The sequence below is a fragment of the Neopelma chrysocephalum genome, unplaced genomic scaffold (assembly GCF_003984885.1).
Source record: "Neopelma chrysocephalum unplaced genomic scaffold, ASM398488v2 Primary Assembly neopelma1_23, whole genome shotgun sequence".
Taxonomy (NCBI): Eukaryota; Metazoa; Chordata; class Aves; order Passeriformes; family Pipridae; genus Neopelma; species Neopelma chrysocephalum.
This window is the reverse complement of record NW_020897691.1, coordinates 22878004-22897004: the sequence shown is the minus strand read 5'-3', so window position 1 is coordinate 22897004 and position 19001 is coordinate 22878004. Positions and strand designations below refer to the sequence as shown.

The following is a 19001-nucleotide window of genomic DNA, read 5'->3' as shown; positions in this document are numbered from 1 at the left end:
AGCAGTGCCCAGGTGGCCAAGAAGGCCAATGGATCCTGGCCTGGATCAGGAACAGCGTGGCCAGTGGGACCAGGGAAGTGATTCTTTCCCTGTACTCAGTGCTGGTGAGGCCACACCTCGAGTACTGTCTCCAGTTCTGGGTCCCTCAATTCAGGAAGGATATTGAGGTGCCGGAGCAGGTCCAGAGAAGAGCAACGAGGCTGGTGAAGGGACTCCAGCACAAGTCCTATGAGGAGAGGCTGAGGGAGCTGGGGTTGTTCAGCCTGAAGAAGAGAAGGCTCAGGGGAGACCTCATCACACTCTACAACTCCCTGAAAGGAGGTTGTAGCCAGGTGGGGGTTGGTCTCTTTTCTCAGGCAACTATCAGTAAGACAAGAGGGCATGGTCTTAAGCTCTGCCAGGGGAGATTTAGGTTGGATATTAGGAAGAAATTCTTTACAGAGAGGGTAATCAGGCATTGGAATGGGCTGCCCAGAGAAGTGGTGGATTCTTTGTCCCTGGAGGTTTTTGAGATGAGACTGGATGGGGCACTTAGTGCCATGGTCTAGTAACCACGGTGGTAGTGGATCGAGGGTTGGACTTGATGATCTCGGAGGTCCTTTCCAACCCTGCTGCTTCTATGATTCTATGATCTTATCTCTACCATGGCTAACAGCAGCTATTAGGAAAAAGTAAAGAGAGAGCAACTGCAGAGCCACCTGGTACACCCTAAAGCATCGCGAAATTCAACAGCCCGAAGAGTTTCCAAGTAATTTCATATGTCCACCATGCGTAACAGGTCTCAGCAAATCCACCTCTCATGAATTTTAGTACTTTTGAAGACTATTTAACTATGTCCTTGTATGGAAAAGTCCTTCTTTTAGGTTATTCTAAAGCTGCTTAAAGATAAGAGTTAGGTCAAAAATTAAAAATGAATTATTGCTCCTTAATTAATCTTTCCTTTCCATTCCTGATTTTAAATTATGTCACTTTTCCCTTTGTTTTCCTTCTGAAGAGATCGTATCTATTCAGTCTCCATCTGCATGGAAACAATTCCATGAAAGATTCTGATAATCCTTTTTTCCCTTGTCTGTGTCTTCCACCAAGATACAAATTCAATTTTTGAAATGCAATGAGTAGAGATGCATGTAGTAATAAAGATATGACACATCACAAATTTATACAGCAAGTAACTTTTTCAGTTTTTCTTTTATTTCTTTCCTTGCAACTCCTGACAAATTTATTTATTACTCCCATGAGGTTTTCACAAATTTATTCACAATAGCTCTAACCTCTGTGAGATCCTAATGGTTTAGAAAGTAAGCATACACACCAGCATTTAGTAATTTTGTGTCTCCGTCTATTTATTTCCTTTTAAAATTGGTCTGCACTGACCAATATTTCCCAAAATAAACCCATATAAACACTAGTTTATGAATTGTTTCATTGTTGACAGATTTCCAGGTAGCAAAGCATGTTCTTTCCCTATGGGCATGACAACAAATTCACCATTGCTAGCACAAGAATTTGTTATTATTTATTTTTTATGTTCAATGTACTAAATATTCACTGTTTAAATACAAAAAGTTATGTCTACTTTTCTTATTCATTTGCATCTTACAAAGTCTATTTATGTCCCATTTCAAAGAAATCCTTGAAAAAACAGACATACCAGTATCTGCACCCATACCTCATATACCTTATCCATTTACAGCTCTTCCTTTAAAAAACAAAATGAAACAAACAAAAAACCACAAAACAAACAGAAATCTCTAAACCAAACCAAAAACACAACTACCACCACCACTTTCTTTCATCAATAAAAGCAAGCAAGTTGCAGAATTACAGTTAAGCTGCTTTTTCCACTTAACACTAGTACTAAGGCTTTACAAGTCAAACATGATTTGAAAGAAGGTAGGACAATCCCCACAGGGTTTGGTCAGACATTAATGATCTGTAAGTCCGAAGTACAATATTTGCACGCTGCCCTCCTTGTAAGTTAGCAGGGAAAAATCAGAATCCTTTTTACCGCATGCAGCATTCAACCATGCAAATTGATTTACTTCAGTCACTACAGGTGAAGTGCAGAGTAAACAATGCAGACCGGATTAAACTTAATTTGAAAGATCCCTGGGGTCCACCAAAAACACTGCAAAAAAGTATCTACTTAAGACAGAAAATAATTTCTCAAATTTAAAGAAAAGACTATAGTTTGGAGTATTCAGAAATTTAAAAAGCAACCCTCCATCAGAACCCAGATATACATCACTAACACATCACGTGGTACTATAACTTACTTCTATCACAATTCACAAAAGATCTATCCTGAATCAGTGTCCTGCTTCGTAAAGCATTCTACAGCGTGGATTTAGGTAATCTTGTCCTGTAACACAAAAGCCTCAAATACTTTTAAAAATTGAAAGAGCCTTGTTAGAAGGTAACAAAGATGAGGAGTTTCTCTCAAGCAGCAAGAAGCAAAATTGCAGTCTTGTATACAGTTGCAGACATACAAGTTTGGTTACAGTGCAAGTATTATGGCCAGCTACAAGAAGGTTGGAACGGCTGTCCTCTTGTAAACATCTCTCACCAGTTCCCAAGGACAAAAGTCTAGGATAAAGTTTCAGACAGACACAGATTTCATCTAGGCTGCTTTATTCAGCTTAAGTTCATCTCCCTTTTACACAGACCAAGTAATGCTTTGCTTTATTCCGCTGCAGCACAGGTCCACAGATCACAGAGCTGCCCCTGATATTTCAAGACTCTCAGATTAACAGTGGAAGTATCAGTAAAGGGGAGAGGAGGTGATATGCACCTTATTAAGGAGGACAAAACCTTACACACTAGTTTTCTACCCAAACAACTGCATATATGCACATAAGTAGTTACTTGGTATTTAAGTTACTGGATTATCACACTCAAAAATTCCTGACAAACAACTAATTATCGGCAAACTCATATAGAAAATACTACTGCTTACGACCGCCTGGCCTCACAGGTAACTGCACTATTGCATCCCACAACAGAAAACGGATATGACTCATCTGAGTTAAATTCTTAACACTTGACATGATTGCTGCTAATTGTTACAAAACGAGATTAAACAGGTTTGATAAGCAGGTCCACATTTCACTTTGTCAATGATAACTCCAGGTGGCCTGCCATTCTCATTCGATTCAGTTTTACAGCAAAAAGAACAGCCTTGCTTAATGTTGTTTGTCACTCTCTATATGAATACAAGATGCTCAAACTTTACTTCCAAAGGCAACCCATCTCCGCATGTGATTCCAGTACCAAAAGCTGCTTTTATACGACTACAGCACTGATTTAGAATTACTGCAGTACAATTTAATATCCAAATACTGTGTAAGGGTTTTTACAACTTCTGATTTGATGTTAATCATCATAGATGTTCTGTCTTCTTAACGTAAATGAGTAATATCTAAATCACCAATGATCACAATAGCAGGGCATCTGATGTAGCTGGCAGCTCACAAACCCAGGAAACCTCAGTTCTCTTCTCACCTTTATCTATGGTCTGCTGCCAAACTTCAGGCAAGTCACTTACTCTCTATCCTTCTAGTTTCACTCTACTTAAAATGATGAGATTGCTATTTGTTCCCTCTATAAGGTGCTTTAGAATCTACAGATAAAATTCACAAATAGACACATTACCCAAAAGGAGAATGGCCAGCATCACACCTGGTAGAAGCAACTTCAAGATAAAGCACCTGGAGCACTGTAAATGTTGAATTTCATTCTGAAGTATTTAGATACAGACATTCACCAAGTCAGCACAGTGCTGAACTCCACGTACAGAAAAAAAATTACTGTTCCAGTAGCACTTTTGAAGCAGAATTAGCACTACAAATGAGGTTTCAAGTGTCTTGCATAGCATAATATTTTTGAGTAAGAACAAGGAGTACAAAATAGGAACACATTCAAACACATTACTAGAGAAAATAGACTACAAACTAATCCATCACCCAGATTTCTTAAATCTCAGCAGACACCAAAACCTCACTCTAGCTAGCCCACAACTGAACCAATGAAATGATACTGGAAAAACCTTATGAATTCATCAATTCCAACTGGCTAAATCAGCGGGGCGAGAGAAAGTTTGATGACTGGAATGGGTTAGTAGAGTCAAAGTAGCAGGAATAACCATTTGCATATAAAACAGATTATTTACTTTATCTTATATTCATATTCCTTCCATTTTCTGTGTACATGTACATGAACATGTAGATAAAAATGTTTTCATCTCAAGTAACTTCCGCAATTCAGTTAGTATTCCAAGTGGTCCAGTACCAAATAACTAAACTCAGTATGCAAGATCTCACTGCAAGATTCAACTGCATTCAACCTGCAGTGATGAAATGGTAAAGATAACAGTAATTTATGCTAAAAACAGGATTCTTTTCTTCCTACAGTGATTATTGATGTGAAAAGGAAAACTACACCGACGTAAATCCGAATAATTGCCAGCAAAATAGATACTCAGCTTTACGAAAACTAAATAACTCACACAGCTGGTAGGAAACATATCTCACTTTGCATTTGTAAGATATAAACACTTGAATTCTCATGCTTCAGGCTCTTCAACTTCTATAGAGAAGAAAAAAAAATCACTTAGGATGAAGAAATATTTGAGACACTGGAAAAACAAAAGTGACAACAGCCACCACCTACTCACACATTCATTTTTAGCAGAGTAGCCACTCTTTCACTGAGGTTTATCCAAAAATACCTGGATATAAAGGTCAGCATATTAAACCAAAAAAATCTAGGAAACAATTTTGCCAGCATGGATCAAGTAATTTACAATTTCACAAGTCCAAATTAAGCTCCTGAAACTTCATTTGTTTCTTTTTGCCGTCAACCTTCTTCAATTTTCACACTGAAGGCTTTTCAGTATAACTGTAGTAATGCAGGGCAGGTATATTTGAGCAGAAATTAATCACTGAAATATACTATATCTTTTATCAAAAAAAGGAACTGAGAGGTGCTGAGTTATGCATTAGAGTTTGACTGAAAGTCCAAATGTACTAAAATGGAAAAAAAAATTTTTACATCATATTCAATCGTGACATTTTCTACGTTACATGCAGATACAAAGGAACTGATGATCCATGCTGGAAAAGATGCACAAATGCTGTACCTGCAATCTAGTTCTATATGGTGTTTTTCTAAAAGATTATTTTCAAGAAAGAGCACATATTAGCAGATTATTTCCTTAATGACTATTGAGGCCTAAGACTTGCAATAGCTACACACTGCCCTTCATTCAGTTTAAGCCTCCAAGAAAGACTGCGAATTTGGAAGCTAAGATAGCTGCTGGAATTTTGCTTTCACAGATGCAATATCTTAAACCCATCTCCCTGAATGAGTACGGCACTGCAACTCTGCACATCCTCAGCTGCGAACACAAGCTTCTAAGAAGCACACTTGTTACACCTAAACCAGGAAACCAGTAAAGCAATGCTGCCTGATTAAACATGCCCCAAGTCCCACTTCTGCATGAGGACCAAGTGGCCAGGAATGGTTTACATCAGTCTTAAATTCTCCTAGCCTCAAGTTGCTCCCTCCAGACTGGCCACTGGGAACGCTACTGACTCATTGGCCCAGGCCAAAAGCATGCCAGAAGTGATAACAGCCTAACAGCATAAACCACCGAACTCTGGTATCCATGTGTAGAAGCCTAGAAGATAAGGAGACTAATGTGTATGTCTCAAACACTGATAGCTGGATAGCTGTGCAGCCAACCAAGGACTGTTGTAAAAAAGAACAGGATGTGGCTTGGAGAAGGGGGCCATAGGGAGGTAAGGCAGCTCTTTTCTGGGACAAACGTCCTTGTTCTGGCTCCTGGAGATAAGCACAACACAGTACAGTGGAAGCACAGGAATGAGGTCATGAAGTGGCCATGGGCTGTAGGGGAGGCACAAAACCACCAAAGACCCCCAAAGCCCTCCAACCCATTTCCAGAAAGGTCTAGAAGAAAGGACTGCACACGATAACTAATTCGCATAGAAAGTGAGAAACTTATCTCCAAGGCAGGGAAAACTTATCTATAAAAAGGTACCCCCAAAAAACCTGGGTGTCCCAGGACTGTGGACACCCCAACAGCTGGATTGGCACTGGAGCCAGGACTCGTGATCTCACTTTCTCCCGTTCTTTCTCTCTTGCCCTCTTTAACCAACGTCTCTTTCTCTCTTCCCTTTCACCCTACCCCTGTATTCAAAACCCACTACTTTGTGCTTATATTAGGAGACAGGGACTAACACACCAATTTCCATGCCAAGTGTATAATCTACAAATAAAACTTTGTAAGCTTTAGCAGACCCTCTGACTTTTGCTGTTCCTTTTGATTGTGAGCATCTATGAATCTTGGGCGTTCCCTTCCCCTTAAGGGTGGGACATCACATGAATCCTCTCATTTGCTAGCAAACGTGGTCACAAATTTCGAGTGGCAGAATCTTTGAACTTTCAGCTGATGAGAAGTCCTCAAGTTTTTATTCTGATACAGAGTAAAACTCAAGAGTTTTTCAAATCTACCTGTAAACTGAATGTATCTGAAAAACATCACGCTGAGAGCACAAACAGCTGGCAAAGTCAACATGAAATACATTCCTTAGCCACCCTTACCGGAAGAGGAAAGGATATGAGGCAATCCACATGGAGACAGGATCAAGAATAATATGAAACCACACATTTAGGCAATCTCAACACAGGTTGCTGCAGTTCTGCTTTTGGTCTCTCCTCTGGAATGTAAGCTCAGCTCAGAGAACTTACTCAACAGAAAGCTAACCAGAAGTAAATAAAGGGGTGAGTTAGCAATCAGGTCAGTTCCCTGACCTACCTCATCATGTAATTCTCTGAACACTGAAAGCAGCATCAGGAAGAAGTGCATTAGTCCAGTTTCTCATCCACTTAAGCTTCCGTGGGACTGCACCTCAAAGGATACAATGCTCAACTCTTCTAGCAGTCCTACTTAATGAGAGTAAGTGCACAGAAAAATGGATTTTATGATCTTCTTACCCTGCTTAGCACTGCAGCTAGAGTGAGGCAGCAGTAAACTCTTAGCAGCAGGATAATTCTCTTTTCTGATATTGATATGCATATTGCAGTAACTGTCACCTCACTTGTATTTATTTATTGGCTTTAAGGATTATTGGAAAATATGCCATGTCAACTTAGGTCTTTCAGTGCTAAAAGTCTGAGACAGTTCTACTGCAAAAGTACAGCTTGAAATTACTATGGCAGTATCTCTAAATCATAGAATCACAGAGTGGTTTGTGTTGGAAGGGACACTAAAGATCATCTAGTTCCAACCCCGCTGCCATGGGCAGGGATGCCACTCGCTAGATCAGGTTGCTCAGGGCCCATCCAACTTGGCCTTGAATGCTTCCAGTGAAGGGGTATCCACAGTTTTAACTTTTCAGTTTAAAACCACTCTCCCTTTTCTTGTCACTATCTGCCCATATAAAAAGTCCATCTCTCTCCTTTTTATAAGCCCCCTTAAGGTACTGGAAGGCCACAATGAGGTCTCCCTGAAGCCTTCTCTTCTCCATGCTGAACAACCCCAGCTCTCTCAACTTGTGAATCAACAGTTTTGATTCATAATGAATAAGGAATATGTAATTTCTTATGAATTGAACTAAATCTTGAAGACAGACATCTGCCAGTCTGCAACCAGCCACAGCACAAACTGAAATCCCCTAAGGCTTGATCTGCCTACCAGGAAATTTTTCAACCAAAGCTACTATTAGAGTACTTGAACAGAGAGGATACAGAGACAAGTATCAGGTCATCAACACACTGATCATTCAAAGCAGAGACACTTCTGGAACACTGCAGAAAACAGATCAAAATGCAAGCAGTTAAGTAACAAAATGTACTGGAAGTTTTGCAGTTATACACCCATCTGGCAGGGCTTGCTGCAGAAGCTCTTGCTTGAGTTTAGTCCATTTTCCTAGCACTTTTATTGCATTTTGGCCTTCTTGCATCAGCTGGAAAAGGGAGATCATGGGTTCTGGTAACAGAATTACTGGCAAGAATTCTCATTTTCTTGCTTCTTTTGTGGAATGCTTTTAGAACACACACTTTTAAGACTTTCTCCATTTATATCAGAATTGTGAAATACACCCAAGTGTGTTGAGGTATTTAAACCAAGTTAAAACCACTTCACACTTAATGACCTCCACAAACTTCTGACACTATTAAGCCTCAAAGAAATAAGTACATTTGAGTAAAGCTTCAATACAAGGACTTGCTAAGTCCTGCCCGAGACACTTCTCATCTGCAAACAGAGCACTCTGCCATACTCCCGGAGACTGGTCCAGCTAAAAGCTGCTACCACAGCTGGGCTTGGCTGCATCATGCAGTCTCAACTCTGGACAGTGCTGCCCATAGAGGCTCCAGCCTAGAAGGCTTGTCCAGAACACAGCATACACCACCACATACATCACCAGTCCCTGGCTCTAGCCGAGGCCAAAGGGCTTCCTTCCTCATGCTGAGAGGTTGAGGAAGTGCTTTCTCTCCAGCTACAGACCTGGACTCTGTATAGCATGTGAAGTTCAGACTTCACCACTGAAGGTGGCCTTCTATGGCTGCAATAAGTCAGGGTACCCACATGCTGCCCTTGGCCTGTGACACCAAGTAGAAGAGGAAAAACCCCTCTCTGTTCACCCTGATGCAGGGGTAGGAAATAACATAATCCCTCAAGAACGTACCAGAGTGGGGCATTGCTGCACAATCACAGCATTTCTTCAACGATAACAGCATTGGTTGCATCAGGCTGCTCTCAAGACAAAGGTAGTGCCTTTTCTCCTCTCCTCCCTCTAGAGTCACAGCACTAAGGAAACATGCTCCTTCCCCCCTTTACAGGCACCCTTTTAAAAAAATAATAAATTCTGTTTTGTACAGCAATTGTATAACTGTACAGGATATTTTGGAAATGCTACTTTTTTTCTGGCTTACCCTGCAGTCTCTGCCATGCTTTATACATGCAACACTCACTATACTCAGAGCTGTTACTCCTGGATGACAAATCAGGAAAATTCCTAAAATCAATAAAACCCCTGAAAGACATAAATACACTCCAGGTGAAATAAAAAGAAACTAGAATGACCAAGATTTTGAGTTACGCAGTCTCAAAATAAAAAAGAAATATTTAAGAAGGTCTGTTCCTTTTCTAATTAGCATACAATCATAAAAAATAGTTGTGGAAGGTGCAGTCTTCAGAGTCTTGAAATATGAATAACATACAAATATTGAATGAATTAATCAGGGAAGTTTACCTCTTGAAATAAGTATCATCATCATAAGCAAAGGAAAATAGTTTCTGCACAGCAATTTGCATGATTTGCAAGGTCACTGAAAACCCTCGCAAGAGACTACATATTAAAGGACTCCAAGTATCATATGAAGTGTATTTATTTTTATATGAAGTACTAGTTAAGTTCAGCTCTGCAGAAAACAAAAATTGAAAGTGACCCCAGGGAAATAGAGAACATAAATACACAAGACTTCAGTTTATTTACACAGGTAACAACCACTTCTTTTCCAGTGAAAGTGATCAGGACAGAGTCACTGAGCCTTTTGCAATTGCACTTGAATCAGGAATGATGGTGATGTTCAGAATCGATAAAATTACACTCCCAAGGAGATTTGGAAGGTTTCCCCGTTCTTCATACCAATGGCATGGCAAAAACTTCTCATTTCCAACTGTGATCTGGAAGACAAGGTTACGTTCAGGTGGCAAACAGCTTCTGCCCTTCTCCACCAATGCCACATGTCACTTCCATTGATGGCAAGAGCTGCAGGGAGTGAGTGAAGACAGGATGCACCACACAGCCAAAAACCTGGCTTTCACTATCATGCCACATTATTGAAAGCATATGCAAGCCAAACCAATGGTCAGCACACAGACATTCAGGTTAAAGTCAATCCATTTTCACTTGAATGACCTATAAGGTTACTGGAGGAAAGCTGAGAAACTTTATCTTAGATAAGACAATAATAAACCAGTAAAACAAAAAATCATTGCATACATCTAGCATGTTCCCCCACAGACACACACTTCCATAGAGAAAAGACAGTACTATCATGCTTTTAGCAGTGTGCGTAGCTGTAAAAATCATATTGAAGGTGGAGCAGCGGAAGCAGGAGTTTTTAATCTTATGGGTGTGCCTTTATGGTGGACTTAAATGAAGCACTTTGCTACTGTGTCAAGATAACTGAATAAATTTATTCCAAGCAGGAGGGGCCCCACTTCTGAACCATAAACAAACTCCTACAGTGGTACAAGTGTTCCTTTACTCTTGGTACATCACTGAGTCTTCCTTGTTCACATCCAGGGCTTCCTGTGCTACAGTCAGATGAGTGACTTTGGCACTCGTGCACACTGCAGAACAGCACGGAAGTCCATGGGAAGGTGTTGGAGGACTTCCAACTCTCAATAATTACCTGACATGCATCTTCACTCTTCACAGACTGCAGGTCTCAGACTATAGTCCCTAGTAAGTCAAAGACTACTGGAAGTAGCATTATACTATACCTGTATCAGACAGGTATTGTGTGAAGGGGAAGAAAATCAGATAAAACTCTGTGCAAGAACTGCGAGTGACATCACTGAAAAGCCATCTTCACCACTGAAAGCACCTGCTGCTGGCTCATCCAGAGAGCACTCTCTGTAAGAGCCACCCACGGACACCATCAGCAAGTCCCAGAACAACTCATTTACTTTATTACAGTAAAGGAGAAATGCAGAGCCAAATTTCTACAAGGGTATCTACCTCTTAAATCAAAACATACGTTTCTTGTGGGATTTGAAAGAGAGCTGATTCCCACTGACTTCGAATGATTCGGTCTGTGGGAAATCTTTAAGCCCCATGCTGCATCTAAACTTATCCCAATGGTTATGAATAAAGGCAGACATGATTTGAAAAAGAATTCAACTCTGGCATGTGTTTGTTAGTAGTTGATCAGCAGCTCTTCATAACTGAAATATTATATCTGCATCAGTCAAGGCATAAATTTGGTCTCAGAGGAAAAAAGTAATATAAACTAAGAAAACAGCTTGTGCTTGTGTGTTAAGCTCAGCCTGAGGTTCATGTTCTCTTGGAATATAAACAATTACAAACTTCTTACAGAAATCTACCTATCAGTGATTACCAGAAAATTCCCCAATTGTCAAAACACATTCCTCTGTCATCTGTCACACACACATGTTCTGCTGTATAACTTCACTGACTGCTACATATGTTTCTAACAAATGCTGTACTTCTAATTATGTCTGTATCGCTGAATATAAAACCCCAGAGACACCATACAGAAGAAGCGGTAGGAGATTACAGTGGCTGTTCGGGGAAAATCTAAAGCAGGGAGCCCACAAAGAAAGATGTGAATCCCAGCAACAACTTCCATTTTATTAACCTCAAACTTGCAAAATCCCTGTCATTTTGCAGGGTTTTTCAGTTCCTTTGGGTTTAGCTTACAAAAACAACTTTCAGATTGCCTATGTATGCAAATACAGCAGTTCTAAATGGACACATTTCCAGAGGCATTGGGAAAAAAGAGGAACAAGTTTTAAATTATCAGCACCATACACTACACTCAAAACTCAGTTTTTCTATACTGAGACAAAAATACCCAAAAAACAAAAAAACCTGCCATAAAACTGAAACTTTCACTTGCTTAACTTCATTTTATTTAAGATCATAACAGAGGGGGAAATTTACTGCGGATAATGGCAAATTATCCTAAATGGTGTATTTAAGGCCTACTTTTCATTTTAACCTTTGGGCTCTAATGCAATTTTTTCAGTCTGTTGTCCCTTGCTACGTTTACAACTTTTTGTATTGTGCTTCTTTACTAAGCACAATAAGCTACTAAAAAGAGAAGTCAAATTATTATCATGACTGTGGCAGATCCAGAAGCCACTTCTTTATGACACATCCTGCTCAGAGCTACAGAAATGCAAACTGCAGAAAAATCAGTCACAGGCTTTCTTCTGCATTACTCAAAAAGCATTCATTTAGCTCCATTCCGCATTTTCTCCAGTGGGGAATACACTTAGATGATTTCTGCTCATACAGATGCCTCACGAGTTTTACATCTTTACTGTACTTTAAGAGACTCTAATAATTTCATAACCTGCATTTCTCCCACCCCTTCAACTACCATACAGTATTCAAAACTAGCTCTATCGCCCTGATGCATTTAACAGAGAAAGTAGCATTTAAAAAGTCTGTAACTTCTAATAATCCAACAAAAGCCTGGATGCAGACTGTCTAGCCAGGTGTCTCACTGATATCACTGAGGGATTTAGTAAATAAACACTGCAAGAGCACACCCTTAATATTATTTACATTACAGACATGGCTGGAAATTCACACTAGTATCAGGCTTCTCTGCCCAGGGCACCCATGCTAGATGCTATGTAAGCATCTCAGCTGTGGGAGAGGTCCGAGGGAGCTTTTGCTGCACAGCAGAGTTACAAACTGCTATGACAGGCTGGTGACAAAGTCTGAAAGAGAACCCAGGTCTCTCAGCCCACATACATGGAGGTCATGTATAGAATGGGTGCATTTGCTATGTTCCTCCTACTTCAGAGAGAAACTGACGGAATACTACTGACGGGTAGGCCGATGGAAGTTATGCAACACAGTGCCAATATTGGAATCTGGTTATAAATATTTACAGTTGGTCCAGCAATGGAGTATTTGTAAATACATTGTTTCAAGTCTCACGATTTCTTCATAAATTCAGTAGTTCTCCACTAGCACTATAAACACACAAAAGAAACTTTACATCAGGACTATGGAATTTTTTTCCAGAACTCTCATCATTTTTGTTGTAGAGGTAGATCACATTCAGATGCTTCAGAATTAAACACTGTTTTGTGTTGAAGATGTGCCACGCATTTGGTTTAGGTTTCTAATGCTGCCTTCTAAGAGTCTGGAATCAATATCAGGAGTCACCCCATTTAAACATTACAACATGTGCTATGCATTCAGACACAAAGAGTCTGTATTCATAATACTTTGCATGCCTGACATGATAATAGTCATACTCTTAAGACAGACATCAACTCTATTCCGCACACCATTGTTAAATTACTTGGCATTTCTTGCTCCAACTCATCACTTGCATCATAGTGCTGCTGAAATACAAGATATTTCAACATGAGTTCCATGGATGGTGGGACTAAACTTCTTATTTTTTTACTAGTTGCCCTTGACTCTGAAATCAGACAAGAATAATGCATCAGGATAGTTTCTCCTGCTATGTTAATGAGAATTATCATTTGGAACAGGGAGTCTCCAGTACAATGCTATAGAAACAGTAGGGGGCATACAGCAGCACCTGGGGAACGGGGGAGTATCAAAAAAAGTAAAATAAGTGATGAATGTAAGTGCTGCATAATCACAGAAAGCATGTGCAGTATTTCAAGTGTCTGACAAAACTCTGTCAGTGAAATTAAAACATAATAGTCAGGAAGCACAGAGAAAAAAGTGGTGAAAAAACACAGAATCGTTCTGAGACAATGTGCAATAGAATAAAGCTTGTGATTACTCTCTCTCTGATGGTGATTTTTTGCTCCTACAAACAGCTAATATGGTAGGATGCATGCTGCTTTTTACCAAGGAAAACATTTAAGTCAACTTCTAGAATCAAGAACATAGCATATTTAGAGGAAAAACAGGAAGAAGCTGCAAGAATGTAGCTGAGCCCTGGTACTGCTTTACATTTCTGTGTGCCTGTAAATGCTTATGAATGCATAATCCACAAATGTTCTGTAGAATCTGCAGAAACAATTTATGTGTAGAACATCTTTGAAGCAGACTTCACTTTCAGACAAGTGACTGTACTGATTCTCTGAACTCTTTGTCATCTTGTATACCAAGAGTCTCCTCCAAGCAGGTTGCACAATATGATTCTAAACCCAATAAGCCAACACTGACAATTTCTAGCCCAAGCTGGCATGAATTCTAAAAGCAATTATGCTGAATTCTAGGAGCAAAGATAAGATACTAAATCTATTTTATTATCTCATATTTGATGAACTCTATTTTAATCAATCATTGCTGTTCTAGGGAATTATCTCAACAGCCCCACGCGACAGTGTTAGGAGAAAATACTATCAAAAGGGCCATTGATTCGTGAAACTTGAGCATATGCCTATGAAGCTTATGAAAAGGAAATTTCCCATTATAAGACAACATTAAAGTTACAAGGACAGTTTTGTATGTCAAGCTGTTTAGCTTGAAAACCAACCTAAAACAAGCGACTGCATAGATTAGAAATCCCGTATCCTCCTCAGTCACTGTGTGAACTTTCTTATCTTCCACCAGTCCCTCTGAGATTGCATAGAAATTGTCAGAATGCCCAATTCTGTGCTTCTAACAAATTCCCATACAAAACCCTGCCTAATTCTAAACACATGTGTAAAGAAATTACCTTGACTTAGAGCACCTCCCTACCACAAAGAACTGACCCAGATTATTGACTCATGGGACTTTTTTTCCTCTTATGGTACTTTGGCCTATTTTGTTTTTCCTCAAACACTCTGTTCAGCCAGTCCTTGATGCATTTGTGTAATACAAAGTGATGTATTACATGTAAAGATCTGTGCAGAAAGACAATATTCTAATTTCAATTGCCTAAAAAAGATAAGGACAATCCTCCCCCCCAAAAAAAAGAATGCTTACCTAAGCCAAACAAACTCCTTAGCACTCTATGCTCACTTATGGCTGTTTACAAAAGGAACTGAACAATTAAAGAAAAATCAACAGGATATGAAGATGTGGTCATTGTGATGTAGAGAAATTGTCATTTAATTAAAAATATCAATGGTTTCAGTAACTTTTAAAACAGCATGATTATCTACTGCACTGCAGAATGGTGTCTCTGCTACATTTTGGTATGACTCTAATTGCCCAACTCTTAAAATATTCCTGAAGTGTTTAGAAACTAAGTTGAATTTAAGAAATACCTGCAATTCACCTGCAGCACCTCAAAATAATTGAACAGAAAAAAAAAAAAAGAAAACCTCTTTTCCTTTACAAAGAAAAAGAACCCTTAAAACAGTTGATCAAACCCAGATACATGAAATTTTATAAGATATAGAACTACCTTTTCCTATTCTCACCTTAGTTTCTCTTTAAGTGAAGGAAAAACTTATAAATGTTGAAATCTGTTTTTGTCAGACCCTTCTCCAGCAGTTTCCAGGATTTATTTGACACTTGCTTCTCAAAATATTTTTTAATTTTTTGCTGAAATCAAGTGGTGCTTGATATTTTAATATTTGGTGGTTGAATGGTTCAATTATACACAGCTGACACCTACTCACTAATATGGACTGCTAATTATGCCTCAGCATTTAAGGGCCACAGTTGAATGAGGCTGGCAAAAGGAGATTATTAGCAGGCTAATCTACATTTAGAGCAGATGATGAGTATTTTCATCTAAGATATTATACTTAATACTCCTTGAGGTTCTCTTTGAAGCAGTGAAAGGCATGAAGCAAACCTACAACAGAAACGACCAAGAGTTCAGACTATGTTATACAAAGCAAAAATAAGAAAATAAAAAGGGAAGCCTTAATGATGGACAGGTATGCTATACTGTAGCTTTGCCACCCCCATCACAGGTGATTTACACGCATTGTAAGAATTAAGAGGTTTAATGTTTTATTTCATTCAAAGACAGTTAATAAGCTTGATTTTCCAAAACTTCACAAAATCACATTTCTTACTCTTGTAGCTTAGCTGGCCTTTACAATGAGTTCAGGAAGACTTGATACCTTGAATATATATGCTCACTTAACTATCACTTAATTTGAAAGCACTTTCACTGCTAAATTCTTATTTGACATTCAGTCATGCTGCGCTGTTTTCATACACTATTTTTTTTAAATAACGTAGTACGCAGACATTCTCTGTGATATTACTAATGTCACCTTTGATCACTGAAAGCACACAGCGTGAGAGAACAAGAAGAGCAATAAAGAAGGAGTTTAGGTCACCTACAAATGCTCTGTCCCACTGCCCTATTAAAGCAGTCAAAAAGAAATATCTGTGCAATAGTTACACCCTCCATGACCATTTTGCTTTTGTTCCCTACGTTGTTCCCTATTTGCATTCTTCTTCTACAAGGTTTTAGTGCTCTTTAACACTGTTCCTAAACTGAGAGACATTTTTTTCGCTATTTTGAAGTTTCGGAAGAACAACTAATTCTTAAAAATAGAGAGAGTGTAGAAAGTGCAACAGGGATAAAGAAACAGTATGAAAATTTACGATTCCTCTAGACTTAGGATCAGTAGCATAATGCAGTTTTGGGGTTGCAGCTGGTTTATGACCGGTCAGTTCAGACAGTACAGAGTATATGTTGAGCAGACAGAGACTTCTACATCTAGCTCTCTTCAGTCCAGGAGTTGAATGTGATCAACTCTCCTAGTTCTTTACAAGTTTATGGACTTGGCTACTAAAGCAGAACGGCAAAGTATTTTTTCTCGTTTGAAACTCTTGCATTAAAGTCCCCCAGCCAAACAATACAAAAGCAAAAGTAATATTTTCACATTTACAGTTTGCTGAAAAGCCATTGAAATAAGCAAATTATATTACATAAGTGTGCAGTTATGTAGCGCTATATGCCAGACGCCTACTGCCAAAATTGAAAGGGGCCCACTCCAAGTCAAATTTCCCATTACAAGAAAAGCCTCTGTGAATTACTGAGATCCCACCTATTGCAAAGCTCAGAGTCTAGAAATTAACCAGTGTAAGAGTAACAAAAACATCATGGATAATTCAACCTTGTGAGCCCCACTATGAGACAGTTTCTACAACAGAACCAAAAGAGACTCTCAGATTCCACCTGCCCTGGAATGAAGAGATGTCAGGGTGCCTGAAATCTCTCTGAGCTATATGCAGAGAATATAGGATCTATAATGAAATTCTATGGCCTTCCTATTTCCACCTGCGAGGACACTTCCTCTGACTTCTGAGAATTGTTACCTCTAAGGACACAGCTCTGCATGAGGCAGAGGGAATATGCTGTGACTGCATGCTTCAGAATCACCCACCTCACTGAACTCACTGAAAGCAGCAGTCCATGAGTCAAAGAGTTTCAAAGAGATGACAGGTATAATTGTGCCTGTGCCAAAGAGTCTTAGGTTGGAACTGCTTATAATACTGGCAGGAGATTTTTGTTGGTTTGGGGATTGTTTATTGGGTTTTTTTCCTTCTCTTCACCCCTCCCCAGGAGAGGAGGAAACTACAGTATCTGACAAAACCTACGCTTATTTTTGGCATATATTTCATATACACCAAAGCCACATCAGACAATAAGCTTAAAATTGTAGGTCAGGTCAATTTCCTGCTTCAGATTTTTTTAAAGCAAAAAAAAAATGTTAATTCAGTACTGTAATTTTAGTTGTATGAAGTCTTTACAAATCTAGCAAGGAGGGTTTTTTTTATTCTACATTCCCACCACGTATCTGTCAAAAAAATAAAAAGATAGTGGAATATTTTTGTTGTTATTTTTACAAATGGGGCCATAAGACAGAAGCTCAAGCCACCACAGTGGTTTCAAATGAAGGTGTTCTACTGCCGTGAAATGGGCAAACTGGGTCGAGGGGATGCAGCTCTGGGTACTCCTGCCAACTAACTAGATCGGTGTGTGCAGCTCTTTGTTCAAGCACATCCATCACAAATGTTTTATGAAACCAATATCAAAAGCACAAACTTCCAAGCACAAACACACAGATACTGTGTCAGCCCCAAGAAATTGTCCAGCTACACGTCTGGTGCTAAATCTACTTTTCAAAGCTCCCGTGGCCTCGCAGCTCCCGCCTTTCTCAGCCAGAACTCATCGTATTAGTACAAACTCGCATCCCTGCACTGTTAGGAGACCGGGAGAAAACAGCCAGGTCACGTTTAACCCGCTGGTAGCATCCACGAGCGCTGATTCACAGCACGTTTACTGACAGCGAGTTTCTTCTCCAAAACACATTAGCGCGGGGGACAAGAGCGGGCTCTGGCGCAGCCCTGCCTCTTCACGGACCCGCCGTGGCCACCCGCGGGGTGTCACTGCAGCCGGGGCCGCGGGGGCAACGCGGGGCTCAGTCCCCGGAGGACTCGGCGGCCGGAGCTACTCCCGCGTCCCCGCGGTGACCCCGGGCCGGGCCGAGGGGGTTGAGCGCGGGCCATGCCGGTCCCGCGGCGGCGATGACCAGCTCCGGGCGGGCGGGCGCTCTCACCTGCGTTGTAGAAGCGGTCCAGCACGGCGGTCTCGCCGAAGTCCAGCTTGCCGAAGTGCAGGGTCTCCAGCTCGGCCCCCACCGCCTCGCATGCCTCCCGCAGGCTCTGCAGGGCGCCGCTCTCCGCCGCCAGAAGCGGCCCCTGGCTCGCCTCGTTGATCACGTAGGTGACCGCGGTCCGCCGGCCGCCACCCTTGGCCCGCGCCGCGGTGCTCGGGCAGGCGGCAGCGGCGGCGCCGTCCTCAGCCCAGAGAGAGGCGGGCGGCGGCGCGGCCAAGTCGGGCAGGAGGCTGCGGGCGTCGGCCCCGGGCGCTCGCCTGCCGAGCACCTCCTCGCACGGGGTCCCGCCGCCGGGCGGGCCGGGTACCGGCAGGCTGACGATCCCCTCGCTGCTGTCGCTCATCCCGGCGGCGTAGGAGCAGCCCCGGGCTCTGCTGCGCTGGCCGGCGTTAGGCGGATGCCATACTGCGCCGCCCGCCCCGGAGCGGTCCCGCCGAGCTGCTGGAGGGGAGAGGCGGCTGGACTGAAGCGAGGGGCTTCCACTCGGGCGCTAGCGAAGGCTGCCGCAGACGGGGAGACGAGCACAGCCTCCCTCTGTGCCCGCCGCCGGCACCATGACGCGCCGCTCCCTTCTCCCCCGCACCTGCAGGGACTACCCGGCGCGCCGACCCTCAGCAGCCCGGCCTCCTGCTCCTGCCGCCCCCAGCACCTCGCTCCTTCCCCGGCCTCTCCACTCCCCGGGCAAAATTCCTCAGCCACGGCA

General features: G+C 41.3%; 1 protein-coding gene across 1 annotated transcript in view; it reads right to left on the bottom strand.

Annotated features, from left to right (window-relative positions):
* Positions 1-18736, bottom strand: part of MAP3K5 (mitogen-activated protein kinase kinase kinase 5) — a 104490-nt gene extending 85754 nt beyond the window's left edge. Inside the window, exon 1 of the mRNA XM_027690150.1 lies at positions 18239-18736. Within this exon, the coding sequence (XP_027545951.1) occupies positions 18239-18641 (403 nt within the window). The 5' untranslated portion in view covers positions 18642-18736. The remainder of the gene's footprint in view (positions 1-18238) is intronic.
* Between the last annotated feature and the right edge of the window lie 265 nt (positions 18737-19001).